Raw genomic sequence first — 13,728 nt, 5'->3', positions numbered from 1 at the left:
CACACACACACACACACACACACACTCAAACACACACACACATACATATTACAACAATATAATACAGAGGCAAACATGGTTTTGCTGCTCGCCACTGAGCAGCACCCAGTTTTTGAGCTAGGGTTGTCATGTCTTGCTCAAGGACACACCCCTGTGACCACCCATCTAAACTCCATGTCACTACCACTTGCTTGACCTTAAAAGAGAGAGGGAGGGGTAGAACGAGGGAGGGAAAGAGAGAGAGGGATGGACAGAGAGAGAGAGAGAGAGAGAGAGAGAGAGAGAGAGAGAGAGAGAGAGAGAACTTGAAATCAACAGATGGGTTGATAGACAGTTTCTAACATTTTAAAAAAGGTGACATGCATCAAAGACAACACCCCCCCTCCCCCCAAACCCTTGCTCTTTTGTTGTTGGAGCTCAAACCAATTTTTCATTTCATGAGGATCTTCAGTGCGGCCTCTCTATAACAACCGTTGATATATTGACATCCTCTGTATAGCGACATGGTGCCCAGGACCAGATTTTTTCCTTTTATTTATCATAATATTTTGCCTCTCTATAATGACACAAGTCTCTATTATAACGATCAATTTTTTCTGGTCCCGACGATGTCGTTATACTATGGAGAGGCTGCACTGTAATTTACACCCCAGTGCAGTGATAATACTGTTGACTGATTTGTGCAATTTCCACCCCCACATAACACCATAGACTGCATACATGTAGCGAGCTTCACACAGAAAAATGAGTGCACCCCTAACAATATGTGCTTGAGTTTCTGCAGTAATATTGTCAATAAGAAGAAAACAGTCTACATGCTGCTTAAAATGTTTTTCACTGCCACCCACCATAACAGTTTAACTTTGACCAGCTAAAGTACCATCCTCATTGACAGTCAAAGGTCCCATGTCCACTGCCTCCATGTCCAGTGGTGTCTCCATGTCCAGTGGTGTCTCCATGTCATTGACAGTCAAAGGTCCCATGTCCAGTGGTGTCTCCATGTCATTGACGGTCAAAGGTCCCATGTCCACTGCTTCCATGTCCAGTGTCTCCATGTATGAGTTACTGGCAGTGTCATATATTATCACACTGCAATGTTCATGTTGCTCAAGAGAACGTATTTTCCGTTCTTTTATGATGCTGAGTAGCTTTGAAATTCTACGGTCTCGACGATGAAGCCTTGAGTGCAAACTTTTAATTATTTTGTTATTTTGTGCAAGCTTTTCTTCAACCTTTTGGAGCCTTTTCTTTGTCTTTTCCAAAACAGTTTCTAGGTCAGGCACAGGATACGAATGGTCTGTGTTGTGCATAATGGGCTTGCCTGGTGGAACGGATGCCGTTTGTCCATTTTGAGTAATTTGAGGAGGTTCAGGGCTCTGCCTTTGTGATGGAGGCAGTTGTTCAGTTGTGTTTGTTAGCTCAACTGGTGGAGTGGATGCCGTCTGCATATTTTGAGGAGGTTCATGGCGGCGCTTCTTTGGAGGCAGTCGACCGGTGGTGTTTGTGAGCATTATGGGCTCATTTGGCGGAGCGGATCTTGTTCGTATATTTTGAGAAGGTTCAGGGTGGGTCTTTTTTGGAAGCTGTTGACGGGTTTTGAATTTTACCCGTATGTGAGGTGGATGAGTGGGAAATACTGTTGGCACAGCGTCCTTTTCCAATTCTTTAATTTTAGTGCCTATTTTGAAGTCACTGGGTAAAAAGTGATCACTGCATATTCGTGAGTGCTTTGATGGCACCCAAGGCTTTCCATTACTCTCCACACGTGAAACATTGCTGATCCATTGCTTACAGCGCTCTGGATCGGATATGGGGAAACTGGGGATGGATGGGTGTGGGGATGGGAGAGAGGGAAGAGAAATATTTCATCTTGCAATATTTATGTCCGACACATTCCCATACATTTTATATGTCCCAGTTTGAGTACATGGATGGGAGCCACTTTCAGTCATTATTAAGATGACTCCCCCCAACCACACACACACTCAAAACACATCGATAAGCTAGGTTAGACTACATGTACACATGTACATTCATACATTCGACTGGAAAAGGGTAGACAGGACTAAAGTAGCCTCCACCTAAGATCTTTGTGCTTGGGAGCAAGGAAAATGCAGTGTTTTAGCAGAATCATCAGGGGAAGAATCTACAGTGACTCACAGTTAAGCCAATGATCGGTACAATTTTAAAATAATGATCTCCTCTTACATTGAAATGAACAGACTTGAACCCTTATAGCTTACGGCAAGCAAAGACTGATTAACCTTGATGACCTTTCATAATTATCTTTAAAAAAAATTGATATGGCATGTCATTTTCACTTTATCTAATAGATCTAGATCTAAGTTGATCCCATTGTTCCCCCATTTACTTAAATCAACATGACGTCCAGTATTTATAGCTTTCCTTCATCTCTGACCGAGATCCCCACTCAGGTCATAACTCATCATTGTGCAGTGAACTAACCAATTAAAAATTTAAAGAATGAAAGGCAGGCTCACTGCCAATATTACGCAAAGGCAATGGGACAGCCCCAGAAAACGGGTGCCAATCTATCTGGCTAATTCAGGTACATGTACAGACCTGAAAGGCTAATGAAAATGCGATGGGCAGGAAAACACAAGCACTGACAACATCGCAATTCAATGTTACCTCATCTGAAGTGGCATTGTTGGCCCTACCCACCGAATCAGGCTTTGCTGTAAGCTCAGATACAATTCAATGTTTGGGGAAATTGAAGGCGCCAAAGAGCTCACACGAGGGCCAGATCACTTTAGTCTATGGTCCCTGCATCTGGGGCAAACATTGTACCCCTTATCAAGATGTAAGCTAGAGAGGAGATGTGATCATATGCGTTAGTGTGGACGATCTATGACAGGACAAATAGTTCAGTGATAGCAAACATTTGCTGTTTTGTTGATCTGCTGGCACCCGAGTTATTCTTTCAGTAAATTATAATATGAAATGAGGGAACTTAGCATATTTAATCCCTTTAGACTTCAAACCTCAGTGCAGGATCTTAGGGACTGTAGTTAGTCATGTATTAGGTAAATATTATGTTTTCTGAAAACAGCACGATCTTAAACAACCCTGAGCATATAAATGGTGGGATCTTAGTATAATAGATCTAAGTATAATATTCAAACCGGGTAGAGATCTATTACAGGTGACTCAAACTCATATCCAACCCCTCATGTGAATAATGATTTTGTGTCGCTTAAATGCTTAAATTCACTTCTGTTGTCGGTCGCCTACTGATTTCATCAAAAATAAAAATGGAGCCACTAGATATCTACAATTTGGACAATAATAGTAATAGGCGGCAGGCTTGATCAAAAAATGTTTTAAAACAGGACTAAATCTACTAATATTTAAGGGAGGAGTAAGAATAATTTTATTTGATGTAGAAACAGTAAAGAACATTACAGGTTTTTGGGGAATGTCAAATAGTTATCTTGGTAAAATTGGAAAGAAAACCTTTTCACTGTGACATACTATCTACCCATTTATTCTATGAGAGCATTCTGACTAATACAAGTAGAGATATCTATGAAGTGTAAATAAAAGTCAAAGGAAAACAAATGGTGTCTATGGTGTAACAGTTAGGTGTTTTTGTTGTCGCAAGTAGAAAACCTGAATACGATTTGCGGAAGGGGATACTTTTCATCAGGTATCTCGGTCTTCCCTCTCAGCTTGAGTCGGCCTTGACAGAGTCGAAGCCAGCTTCTTTATACTTTATAATGTTAAAGATCCCAAAAAGAGCTGACATCCCAGGATGCAACATCACATCTGAACGTAAAAGTAAGATCGAAGGAACAAACTAGTCAACAGCTTTACATATATCTTGGTTGCACAATTACACCAGATGCAAAAAGCGACACGGAGGTTAAAAAGAGGATTGTAATATCTAAAAAACTTTCAGCAAGATTAAAATTTGAAAAAGGAACGGCAGGCTCATTGCCAACATTACACAAAGGCAATCTGACAGTCCCCGAGTGCGGGCGACAGTTTGTCTAGCAAATTCTTCGGGTGCAGATCAGATAGATAAGTGAGATAGCCAGGGAAACAAAAGCACCAACGAAATCACAGTTCGATGTGACCCTATCTTAAACAGCTTTGCTGTAATTTCAGGTGGTAGGCTTGTAATGCGAGTTTGATGTTCAGAAAAATAAAAAGGTGTCGAAGAGTTCAAACCTGGGCGTGATCCCTTTATTCTAAGTCTAAGGTCATTGTGTCTGGGGCGAACATTGTACCTCTTATCGATATTTACAGCGAAGATGTGATCGTATCAACACTATGGATCGGATCGTGAAAGAGGGGAATGTGTTGCCATCATTAACGACAATGACATACGACAGTTAATTGAGGAGCACTCCAAGCCAGAGGACCCAGTGATCTGCACGGGAGGATCGGTCAGGAGGGGTGTGAGAGAAGTGGGTGGGGTTTTGTGGTGTACAGTGGGAACAAAAAGGTTCATAGCATGTCAGGGGCCATAGACAGAACAACGGCAAGCATGAAAATGGAGATTGAGGCCGTAACAAGAGCACTTGGCTGGCTTCAAAATACAAGACCATTAACTACCCATCTCCCAAAGCATCCTGCGAAGGGTTGAGAAAGGGCTGCTTCGGAGTGAATGGATGAATCCAATACAACACCCATCACTTAGAGCTATCGTGTGGATATTCTGTCCTGGGGATTTTGGAGTGAAGGGCAATGAGGAGGCTGAAAGGCTGGCAGGCAGTGCCATGGTTGATGGTGAGGTGAAATTTGACAAAGGAGAAGAGTTGAAGACCCATCAAGAAAAAATACGGGGCGAGGAAGACAGGGAGACAGCAGAACACGCAATCATCAGGATGCAGGAAATGGTGATAGAGAAGGGAGAAGGAAGAAAGGAACTGTTATCTGGAAAGGAAAGACGTCGCCATAATCTGACAGCCACAGGAACAATCAGTACGGACACCTTGCGGGCTTTGGTGCGGGGAGGAACTCAGCACTTATGGACCTGTCCGGTGTGCAATGACGTTGCTGCCAAGGACAGGTAATTCAGGTACATGTAATGTGATCGTATCCATGAACGGGGATGATGCTATGAAGGAACAAACAGCTCAATGATAGCAAATAAATCACTGCATTTTTTATCAGCTGCGCACATCCAGGTTCGGCGAAATCTTATATGAACCAGGATCATAAATCGTGGGATCTTAGAGATGGAGACTACTATCGTAGATTTAAATTGAGTAGAAATCTATTAAAGAAGACTTAGTAAATTTTTACTTTCACTCCCGCACACAGATGCACTGTTTTGGGGGGTCAAACTAGTAAAACTGCAGTATTTATTTATGCAAATCACAATTATTTGAGAGATGGCCACTAAAACTGTCGCAAATTGGTTAAAATTTCAAGAAAATTAAAAACCATATAATGCAAAACATCATATTGTAGGGAAAAACTGAGAGGCACGCTCACCTGTGTAACTCCCGATATTTTTTTTTTTACCTCAGGAGGCCCCCCTCCCCTCTCCCCTGATATCCCCAGATAGGTCTAAAGCTCTGAAATTACTATGCAGTTAGGCTTAGTGTGATCAGAGAGTTTACAGAATATTGTAAACCCTCTCTGGTGTGATATTGTTTTAAAAACCCCCATCAAATATACATGTATTTCAATTACTATCAATTTGAGATGAATATATCATTAATCAATATTCATGTATAAACGGATAAAATGAACAACAAAAGGGCTTTACTTTACAATACAAAACCTGAGCACGCGACAGTTGTGAAAGTGACAGAGTAGTGAAAGTAAAAGAATCAGAGACCCAAACTCTATCTGGCATTTGATATGGTTTGGTGTGTTGTTTTTAATTACACTTTCTTCAACAGAGAAGTTATACATTGTTGTTAGTCAGGCATCTAGTGATTTCATGTTTATAAAGTAAAGAATACACGGAGCAGCTAGATATTACATTTACAACAGTAATAAAAGTGAGAGTGACTCAACTGTACTTAACATAAAATAAGTCTGATTGAATTATTGTCTGATTGAATTATTGAATTCAATAAGTATTAAAATTAAAGGCTTAGGCTTAGAAGGTTAAGAGTAGAGAAAGTGTGTATGATTTGTCTGAAAAGAAGAGAACATGTGATTGTAGACTAGAGATACCTTGTCTAGACTCTATCTTGTTCCACCAACATACAGATTTGCATAGCATTTAATAATATGCAAGGATAATCCAGTTTTGGCTCCAATGATAACTATGGCGTGTGGGTTTTGGCTCCACCAACGATTACTTGAGGTTCTAAATTATAACTTTTCGATGCGCAATGCGCATGCCGATTATATGACGTTTGACGCGCGGCGAACAAGAGATATATATCTATCAAACCTTCTTGCAAAACATCAAATTGTGGTTACATGCCCCTCCTGAAACCCCCCATGTTGAAAACAAGTGAAATATTAAGTTACGGTATTCTTTCACTTTCCCTCCGGTCTCATACTTAACTACCAGTAGTCCATTTTCTACTAAATATTGATGCCCTTAACACGAATACAGACCTGCCACTCTATGAAATCTAAAAATCAGGACTTCAGAGTAAAAAAATCAGGATCTGGCGAAAAAAATCGGGATCAACGGCAAATCAGTCATAAGGGGCACTGGGGTGTCCCCCCGGTTCCCTTTTTATGAGGCAAGCACTCAAGATAAATCTTTCGAAGAAATAAGTTCCCATTGAGCCTCAAAGTAGAGGAAAAAGTTGAAAGAGAGCATGTATTCGAGTCTGAGTTGGATAGTCATAGACTGGGGGAGCGCAGGTTGCAGAGATGCTGAAACTCTCGTAGTCGTGACAATAACTTACGCATACATGTAACTCTAATCATCCATGCAAAAGGCGCACGTTTCCATACAGTAACAACGTTTGACTTCAGTCGCATGTATCAGGCACCCCAACAAAAAACAAAACGCGCGCCAAGGTCGTTCATTTACTACTATTTTCTTAGGCCTATTCCTTCATCCTAAATTAGTAGCCAACACGTATCATGGCAAGCACTTTAAGCCGAAGTGTAAAAAAAAAAAATACCCCCACCCACTCCCCCCGGGCGTCCCATACTGGCGAAGTCCCGAAAAACATCTCAACTCAACAAACGCGACCAGTGTGAATGAACTTTGTTGACCTCGACAACCCGCGGTCCCCGACACACGCGCTACTCACACTAGTCACACGTACGAGGTCATGTCACGTGATGCGAATGAAAGTTTCAAAGTTCCACTAAAAGGTCTTGATGATGGGCCCGACTAACCAGAACTGGGACGAAGCTTGCTTGAATTTTAAAGCAAGGGCAGAACAACGAATAGATTATTTTTAGGCATATGTCATAATTGTTACAGCAATCAGGCTATCATTGGAGAATTCTGGGTAAGAAAAGCGAAAGTAGATCTAGAGAGTACCCAAGTCGGAGTTAAAAATCGACACTTCTTCGAAATAGCGGGCGTGAGTCAACTATAGGCCCCTACTGGATCCGGCATTGATGTTTTAGAAAATAGCGTTCCTGCTGATATAAAGTCCAAGCGGTGCTTTCAAACAAAAGAGATTGCAGAATTTTTTTCCCTCTCTAACTAAGAATCGGACGCAACAGACGCAACAACAAAAAATCAGGATACAGGCGACCAAAATCGGGAAAATCGGGATGCTCGAGATTTGGGGCAAAAAATCGGGATATCCTGATTACATTGGGATGAGTGGCAGGTCTGCGAATATCAACTTCATTTCCGCCCATGGCGCACCGGCAGTCGGCAGTGGTATTTAAGTGGTAGCAGGGGTTCCCCGCCGAGCGCCTTATACTTATCACGTCGGGGCCACAGGGGTCAGCTCTCTGTCGCCGCTGTGTCTGGGCTGACTTCATTTTCGGTACTCTTCAACGTTCACTTTTAGGTGTATCCTTGTATTTATGGTTATTATCAGTTAATGCACCCAAAGCACGCATTTTTGCTCTTGAGACCCCAAAAAACAACGGACATTGTAACTTGTCTGGTTATTTTGTTAGATGCGCTGAAGTCGGCAATGCTAAATTGTAACATTTTTTGTACGTGTGAATGAAAAAAAAATCAATATAAAATAAAAAGCACGACAAAAACAGATGAACTTTAGGAACGAGAACGACATAGCATAGGTGCAGATACTCAGAAAAGATGGTATCTGCGCATATAATAGAAAGCTGTAATTTCGCAACTTTATCCATCTGGCACACAATTCGCATTGAAATAACTCCTCGAAACACAACTTTATGTGTCTAATATAATCTGGAATATTCGCATATTTTCAATAAAGTTTATCAAAATTACCCCTAAGTCTGTCTATGAAAAAGTACAAATCAATTTTAGAGCCAGAATACATCTTCAACAATCACAATGTAATACACGAACATTGGGCTATCAGTTACACTATATATAAATTATTCCTTATTTTTCTTAAAACGCTAGATCTCGGTTTTGTAAGTTGACTGAATAACAGGGACGACTTCTCGTGATTGTATAATAAGAATGTTTGTTTTTGTAAAGTGTTTTACGACGCTCGCAACTGCATAAGGTCATATGAGTGTGCGGGACACACCTAATATTTTCAGTTGGTAGGAAATTTTGAATTTTGCCCGGGTGGCGGCCGAAGCCTACTCTTATCGATTTTAGACCACCAAGGGATCTTTAACGTGCGCAACTTGCACACGGGCCCTCCGAGATTTTTCGCCCTTGTCCGAGAAGGCTAGGTGTAGATCTTTCCTACCAGAAGATCAGGGGTGTGGCTGAAAGACAGCTGTAAGAAGAAGCGAAGAAGTAGCAGTAGAAAGGCTGCAGAAAGAATCAGGAGCCCAGAGGAAAGGGCAAAGGAGGTGAGGAGGTGGGGGCAGAAAGAGGAGATGAAAGCAGATGACAGAACATTGCTGAGAGCAGGAAATGAGGTGAAAGGAGACAAATTTAGAGAAGAAAATTTTTTGGTCGCTACGCAGATTCGAACCCGGGACCTTTGAATGAGAGGCCAACACCTTAACCTCTAGGCCACAAGAGCCCCCCATGATGAGAACAATTTCTAGCTTTCCAGTGACACTGAATCAGCACCAGGCTTTTCCAGCTTTTATTTTCGTTTCTATATATATAACCATTTGCACTAACTGACAATGTTCTGATTTCTTTACATTCATAAGTGTTCGCGCATATGTCCGACACAAAAACTAAGAATGAATGAGTTAGCTGTAATCATTTTTATTCCATAGAAGAAGTTCATCTCTACCCATGTATTAACACATTTTTGTGTTTTTGAAAAATGTCATAATATATATCTTTCTTAGTTGTATGCAGGCTGCCACAGACACAGCATGATATATGAACAAACGCTGAGTAACTTTCTCTTGTTTAATGGTAGAACAAGCGCTAACGCTGAGTGTCTTTAGTTTAAAAAATGCAGATGGGCATCTTTCTTCTCTTATAACTTGACTATTATTACTCGTGCAGATTTAAGATTTCTCATGGTAACAGACATGATATTCTTAGGGTAGAACCATATAAGCACCCGACACCGACAGTCAGACCAGACCCGCTGTTTGCCGTTGGGTGCGGCCGACCATATTAACACCAGAGTTTGGCGGTCAGACACCGTCGTCTTGCAATTATGGCGTGGGGTAGAAGAAGAGAATTGTTGTTGTTGTTGCTTTTGAGACGCAGACAAAAAAAGGAAAACCAAGACAAGAAGATTTTCTGTTCATCCTATCCAAAGAAAACGTGATACACTATGTGAATTTCATCATTTGTTTCCGCAGTTGTTGGAAGATAGTGAACAATTCCAACAATGCTTTCGCATGAAACATAGCAGTTTCAATGAACTGCGAGAGATATGCAGAGCTGACCAAGAACTGCTAGAATTCTGTGTACTGTCAGTGAGGCGGGATAGGGGACACAACTATGCAGAGATAAATCATTAAAATAACCTCCCATCTCGCCCCATGGACCGTCTTTGATAGAACATGTTTTATCGGAGATGGTCTGACCGGGGACGACACAGGACGTCGGGCGTCAGTACGGTAGCCAAACCATTTTTTGTTACCTTCCATTACTAAAGAACAGGTGCGCATTTTTTTGTGCCCGAAGACGATCTGGTCTGACCGTCCGTGTCGGGCGTTAATATGGTTGCGACCTTAGTCAGTTTAACACAGATTTTGGAGAGATCTGTCATGCATTTTTAAAATAAACAATAATTTATCCATTAAATGTCACTAAAATAGGACAAATTGGGTACTCTACAAACACGTATCTAGACAAAAACCAAAGAACAGAAATTAACCATTCTAACGCAGAATAAATCTCAAAACATTGAGCTTTTAGAACATATGCATAAAATGGTTAGCTTAGTGGAATGGGGAAGAAGTTATATCGTTTCAAAAGTAAACAAAAATGCGAACTTCTTAACCGACACTGGCAAAATCGCTTCAGGGCTCATTAACCCCGTGACCCCCAGCTGGAAAGCTCCGGCGGGCTGCTGAGTCACGCTAACTAAGGGTAACAGAATCGGGCGAAAAGCAACGCCATGTGTTGCAAATAAATAGTTTTCGAAATATTTGATTTTTTAAAATCGAGCTATATAACACTAGATCTAGAATGGGGGGTTCTAGGGAGGCCAGCCGCCACGGGCTAAAAAACAATCAGGGGGTATTAACCCATAATTTGATATAGTTTGGTTTGAAATTTTCTGGAAAATAATTGTTTAGCAACAGTTTTGGTGGCTTTATGTGTGATCTGCAGCAAACAATACTGTAGTTCGACCCCTGAAGCAGTGCATCTGTGAGCATGAGTGAAAGTACAAATTTACCTCTAAGTTACTGCTCATTTTGTACTGAAAAATAGCAGCGCATCTCTAGCTCTCTTTCCGATAAAACATCGATACCGACTATTTCTGAATTTCAGTCAGTATTGATATAATATAGGCTACTCTGGGGGCCAAAACCGGAGGGTGCTTCTATCGGCAGGCCTAGTTCCCACCCCCCAATTATTATTCGAAGTGACTATTTCTCCGAACGTTCGGGAAAATAAAGTTGAACTTTATTTCTCCGAACAGTTTCCCATCTCGAAATGTTTCGGTTATTTGCGAGATTTAGGCGACATCCTTTCATTCTGCCATTCTGCGAGGACTGGGAAGAAGAATTTTTTGCAGCGAATTCAATTTCTAGAGCTAGATCTAGAGATTTTTAAATGTCTGAATATTCAGATACTTCAAGTTGTGGTTGGGGCAACGTTCCCGGACTACACTTCATTTGAAAATACCTTCAAAAGATACTGCGAGAAAACAGGACTTCTTGACCTTGGCAGTAACCTATAATTTTGCATTTAGTCACCCAGCAAAAACTAAAATCCTTCATGTAAAAAAAAAAAATCCCTCCACGCCCCCCCCCCCCCTTCACACACACACTGACACACACACACTCATACAAACACACACACTCTATCTCTCACACACACTACACACACACGGGTCACTCAATTCGCTTATTATCAACAAATCTCGAGAACGGAAACCGCTCGGAAAAATAGGGTTCACGTTAATTTTCCCGAACCTTCGGAGAAATAGAGTCGGATATTATTATTCGCCATTTTTGGCCCCAAGAGTAGGGAGGGGGATTCAGGCGGGCACCATAATTTGATGCAGTGCAATTGTAAGGTTTGATATCTCTCGCTCTTCGCGCAACAAACATATCTAGACCTACAACCAAATAAGGGGGGTGGGAACTATTGAGAGAGCGCCAACCAGAGAATGCCACACTATTAATACACATACAGTGGACAGCAATCTATAAAATAGATCTAGATTCTAGTTTTTTAAAATCAAAATCAAGTATGTCAGTCTATCTGCTGGTGGGGTGCAGGCCTGGAATCTAGTCTAGACTAGATCTAGAATGTCGCAATCACCGGTGATTTTTCGGTAGTTCCCACCCCCCTTATTTGAGCCTGACCTACATCTATATGTTTGATTCGCAGCGAGCTAACATATCAAACCTAACAACCACAAAACATTAAATTGTGGTAAAATTCTGGGGGGCATGTCCCCCTGAAACCCCCCCCCCCCCCACCTTATACTACTAATACTAGGTCAGGGGGACCCCCCCCCCTACTCTTGGAGCCTAAACCTGTGAATAACAATTGGGGGATGGGAACTACCGAAAAAGCGCCCAATCACCCTGCTAGTCAGTAGATCTAATCTAATTTAGAATCTAGATATAGAATCTAGATATCTCTAGATCTAGATCAAGTGACAAGTAGAGTCTGAGCTAGCCTCTTAAATTTTAATTATAGATCTATCTTAATTGTGTTGCTGGGGGCATAATCTAGACTCTAGATCTAAATCTAGATCTAGAATCTAGATCTAGATCTAGATCTATATTCAAATTAAAAGAAAGGGGAAAATAACTTACAGATGAAAACTCCTGTCCGCTGCAGCCTTATATCGGTTCCTACACTTATACACAACACAGGTGCAAGGCATTTTGAAAAGTTTGATTAGAATTGAATAGATAGTCTTATACTAGCCTAGGCTACAATAGGACCGTTGAATACTAGCCTAGCTCTAGGCTAGAGGGCTTCTACTTCTACCAAGCTCCAGGACTCTAACATATAAAATCATAAATCTCAAGACTGGTTTTCCAATTTCGAGGTCTTCGCACTTCGCTCTTCCCATCATCAAGAGATCTAGAGATCTAGATCTAGATTTTGTTTTGTTATAGAGGGGGAAAAAAACCGTGTTCATGTTTTATATTTTATCTGGAGAAAATCCGTTCTGATTGGTGTGAACCAAAGGAGATATAGGCCTATAATCCCCAAGGAGATTAAAATCCCACGTTAAAGTAGCCTAACTGAAAAGTAAAATATTGTTTATAAATTTCATGGATAGGCCTAGAACAAAGGAAAAGAAATCAAATTATGGTAATACTGACCGTACTGAAATAAGCCAGCATGGAATGCTTATTCTTAAAAGCGATTAGGCAAGGAAGAGACAAATTAATGCAGTTCTTTTCTAAGACACTTGAACAATGTCAGTGTACCAAAATGATGGATTTTTTCCAAGAGCATGCAGGCTGAGAAATTATATATCTGTTTCAGACCTGGCACTTCAGCTCAGTAGGATGATGATGATGATTTTTTATCAAAATTTTAGATCTACCTCTGCCTCTTTTGCCTTCTTTTATTTCGGTACGCACGTTAAACGAAAAAACCCCACACTGTTACGTATGAGGATCCAGAGATGCAAGTTGAAAAGTACAGTGAATGTAAAACAAGAACGGGAATTTATTTGTATGACTAGGAAGGAATCGGGATGTGGTTACAAATTTACTGATGGTGATGATAGGTGCATGGAATATCCTGTTCTTGCCTTTGAGGGGGAAATGAAGTTGCTGTTTCTAAGAAAATACTTCGAGACGCTCTTATTATTTCTGATTTTAACGTGCTAAATTTATCCAGTTGTGCATAATGTCGACCAAAGAATTCGCCTGTGTTTTAATTGGGAATGAGGAAAACAAGTTTTTCCTTCGAGACGTTAACGACCGAGGCTTGTGGCTACCATTCGAAGAGAGGACTGATCATCTCAGTTTGAAAGGAGTGGCATCGAAACTAATTGAACAGGTAAGTCTAGTAGGTAAATTTTTACTTTCACTCCCGCACACAGATGCACTGTCTCAGGGGTCAAACTGCTGTACTGT

General features: G+C 41.0%; 2 protein-coding genes across 3 annotated transcripts in view; one reads left to right on the top strand and one right to left on the bottom strand.

Annotated features, from left to right (window-relative positions):
• Window positions 1-133: 133 nt before the first annotated feature.
• LOC101849124 (THAP domain-containing protein 1) lies at window positions 134-12,703 on the bottom strand. The gene is made up of 2 exons (XM_005096936.3): window positions 12,445-12,703; window positions 134-1,818 (listed from the first exon to the last, which is right to left on the bottom strand). Exons 1-2 carry the CDS (start codon window positions 12,513-12,515, stop codon window positions 858-860), a joined length of 1,032 nt encoding a protein of 343 aa, XP_005096993.1. The 5' UTR covers window positions 12,516-12,703; the 3' UTR covers window positions 134-857.
• A 600-nt stretch (window positions 12,704-13,303) lies between these two features.
• LOC101848881 overlaps window positions 13,304-13,728 on the top strand; it is a 31,664-nt gene continuing 31,239 nt past the window's right edge. For both annotated transcript variants that reach the window (XM_005096935.3, XM_013081711.2), the window contains exon 1: window positions 13,304-13,651. In XM_005096935.3, the coding sequence (XP_005096992.1) occupies window positions 13,499-13,651 (153 nt within the window). In that variant the 5' untranslated portion in view covers window positions 13,304-13,498. The remainder of the gene's footprint in view (window positions 13,652-13,728) is intronic.

Source organism: Aplysia californica, unplaced genomic scaffold, assembly GCF_000002075.1.
Source record: "Aplysia californica isolate F4 #8 unplaced genomic scaffold, AplCal3.0 scaffold00142, whole genome shotgun sequence".
NCBI lineage: Eukaryota > Metazoa > Mollusca > Gastropoda > Aplysiida > Aplysiidae > Aplysia > Aplysia californica.
This window is presented reverse-complemented; position numbering and strand designations above follow the sequence as displayed.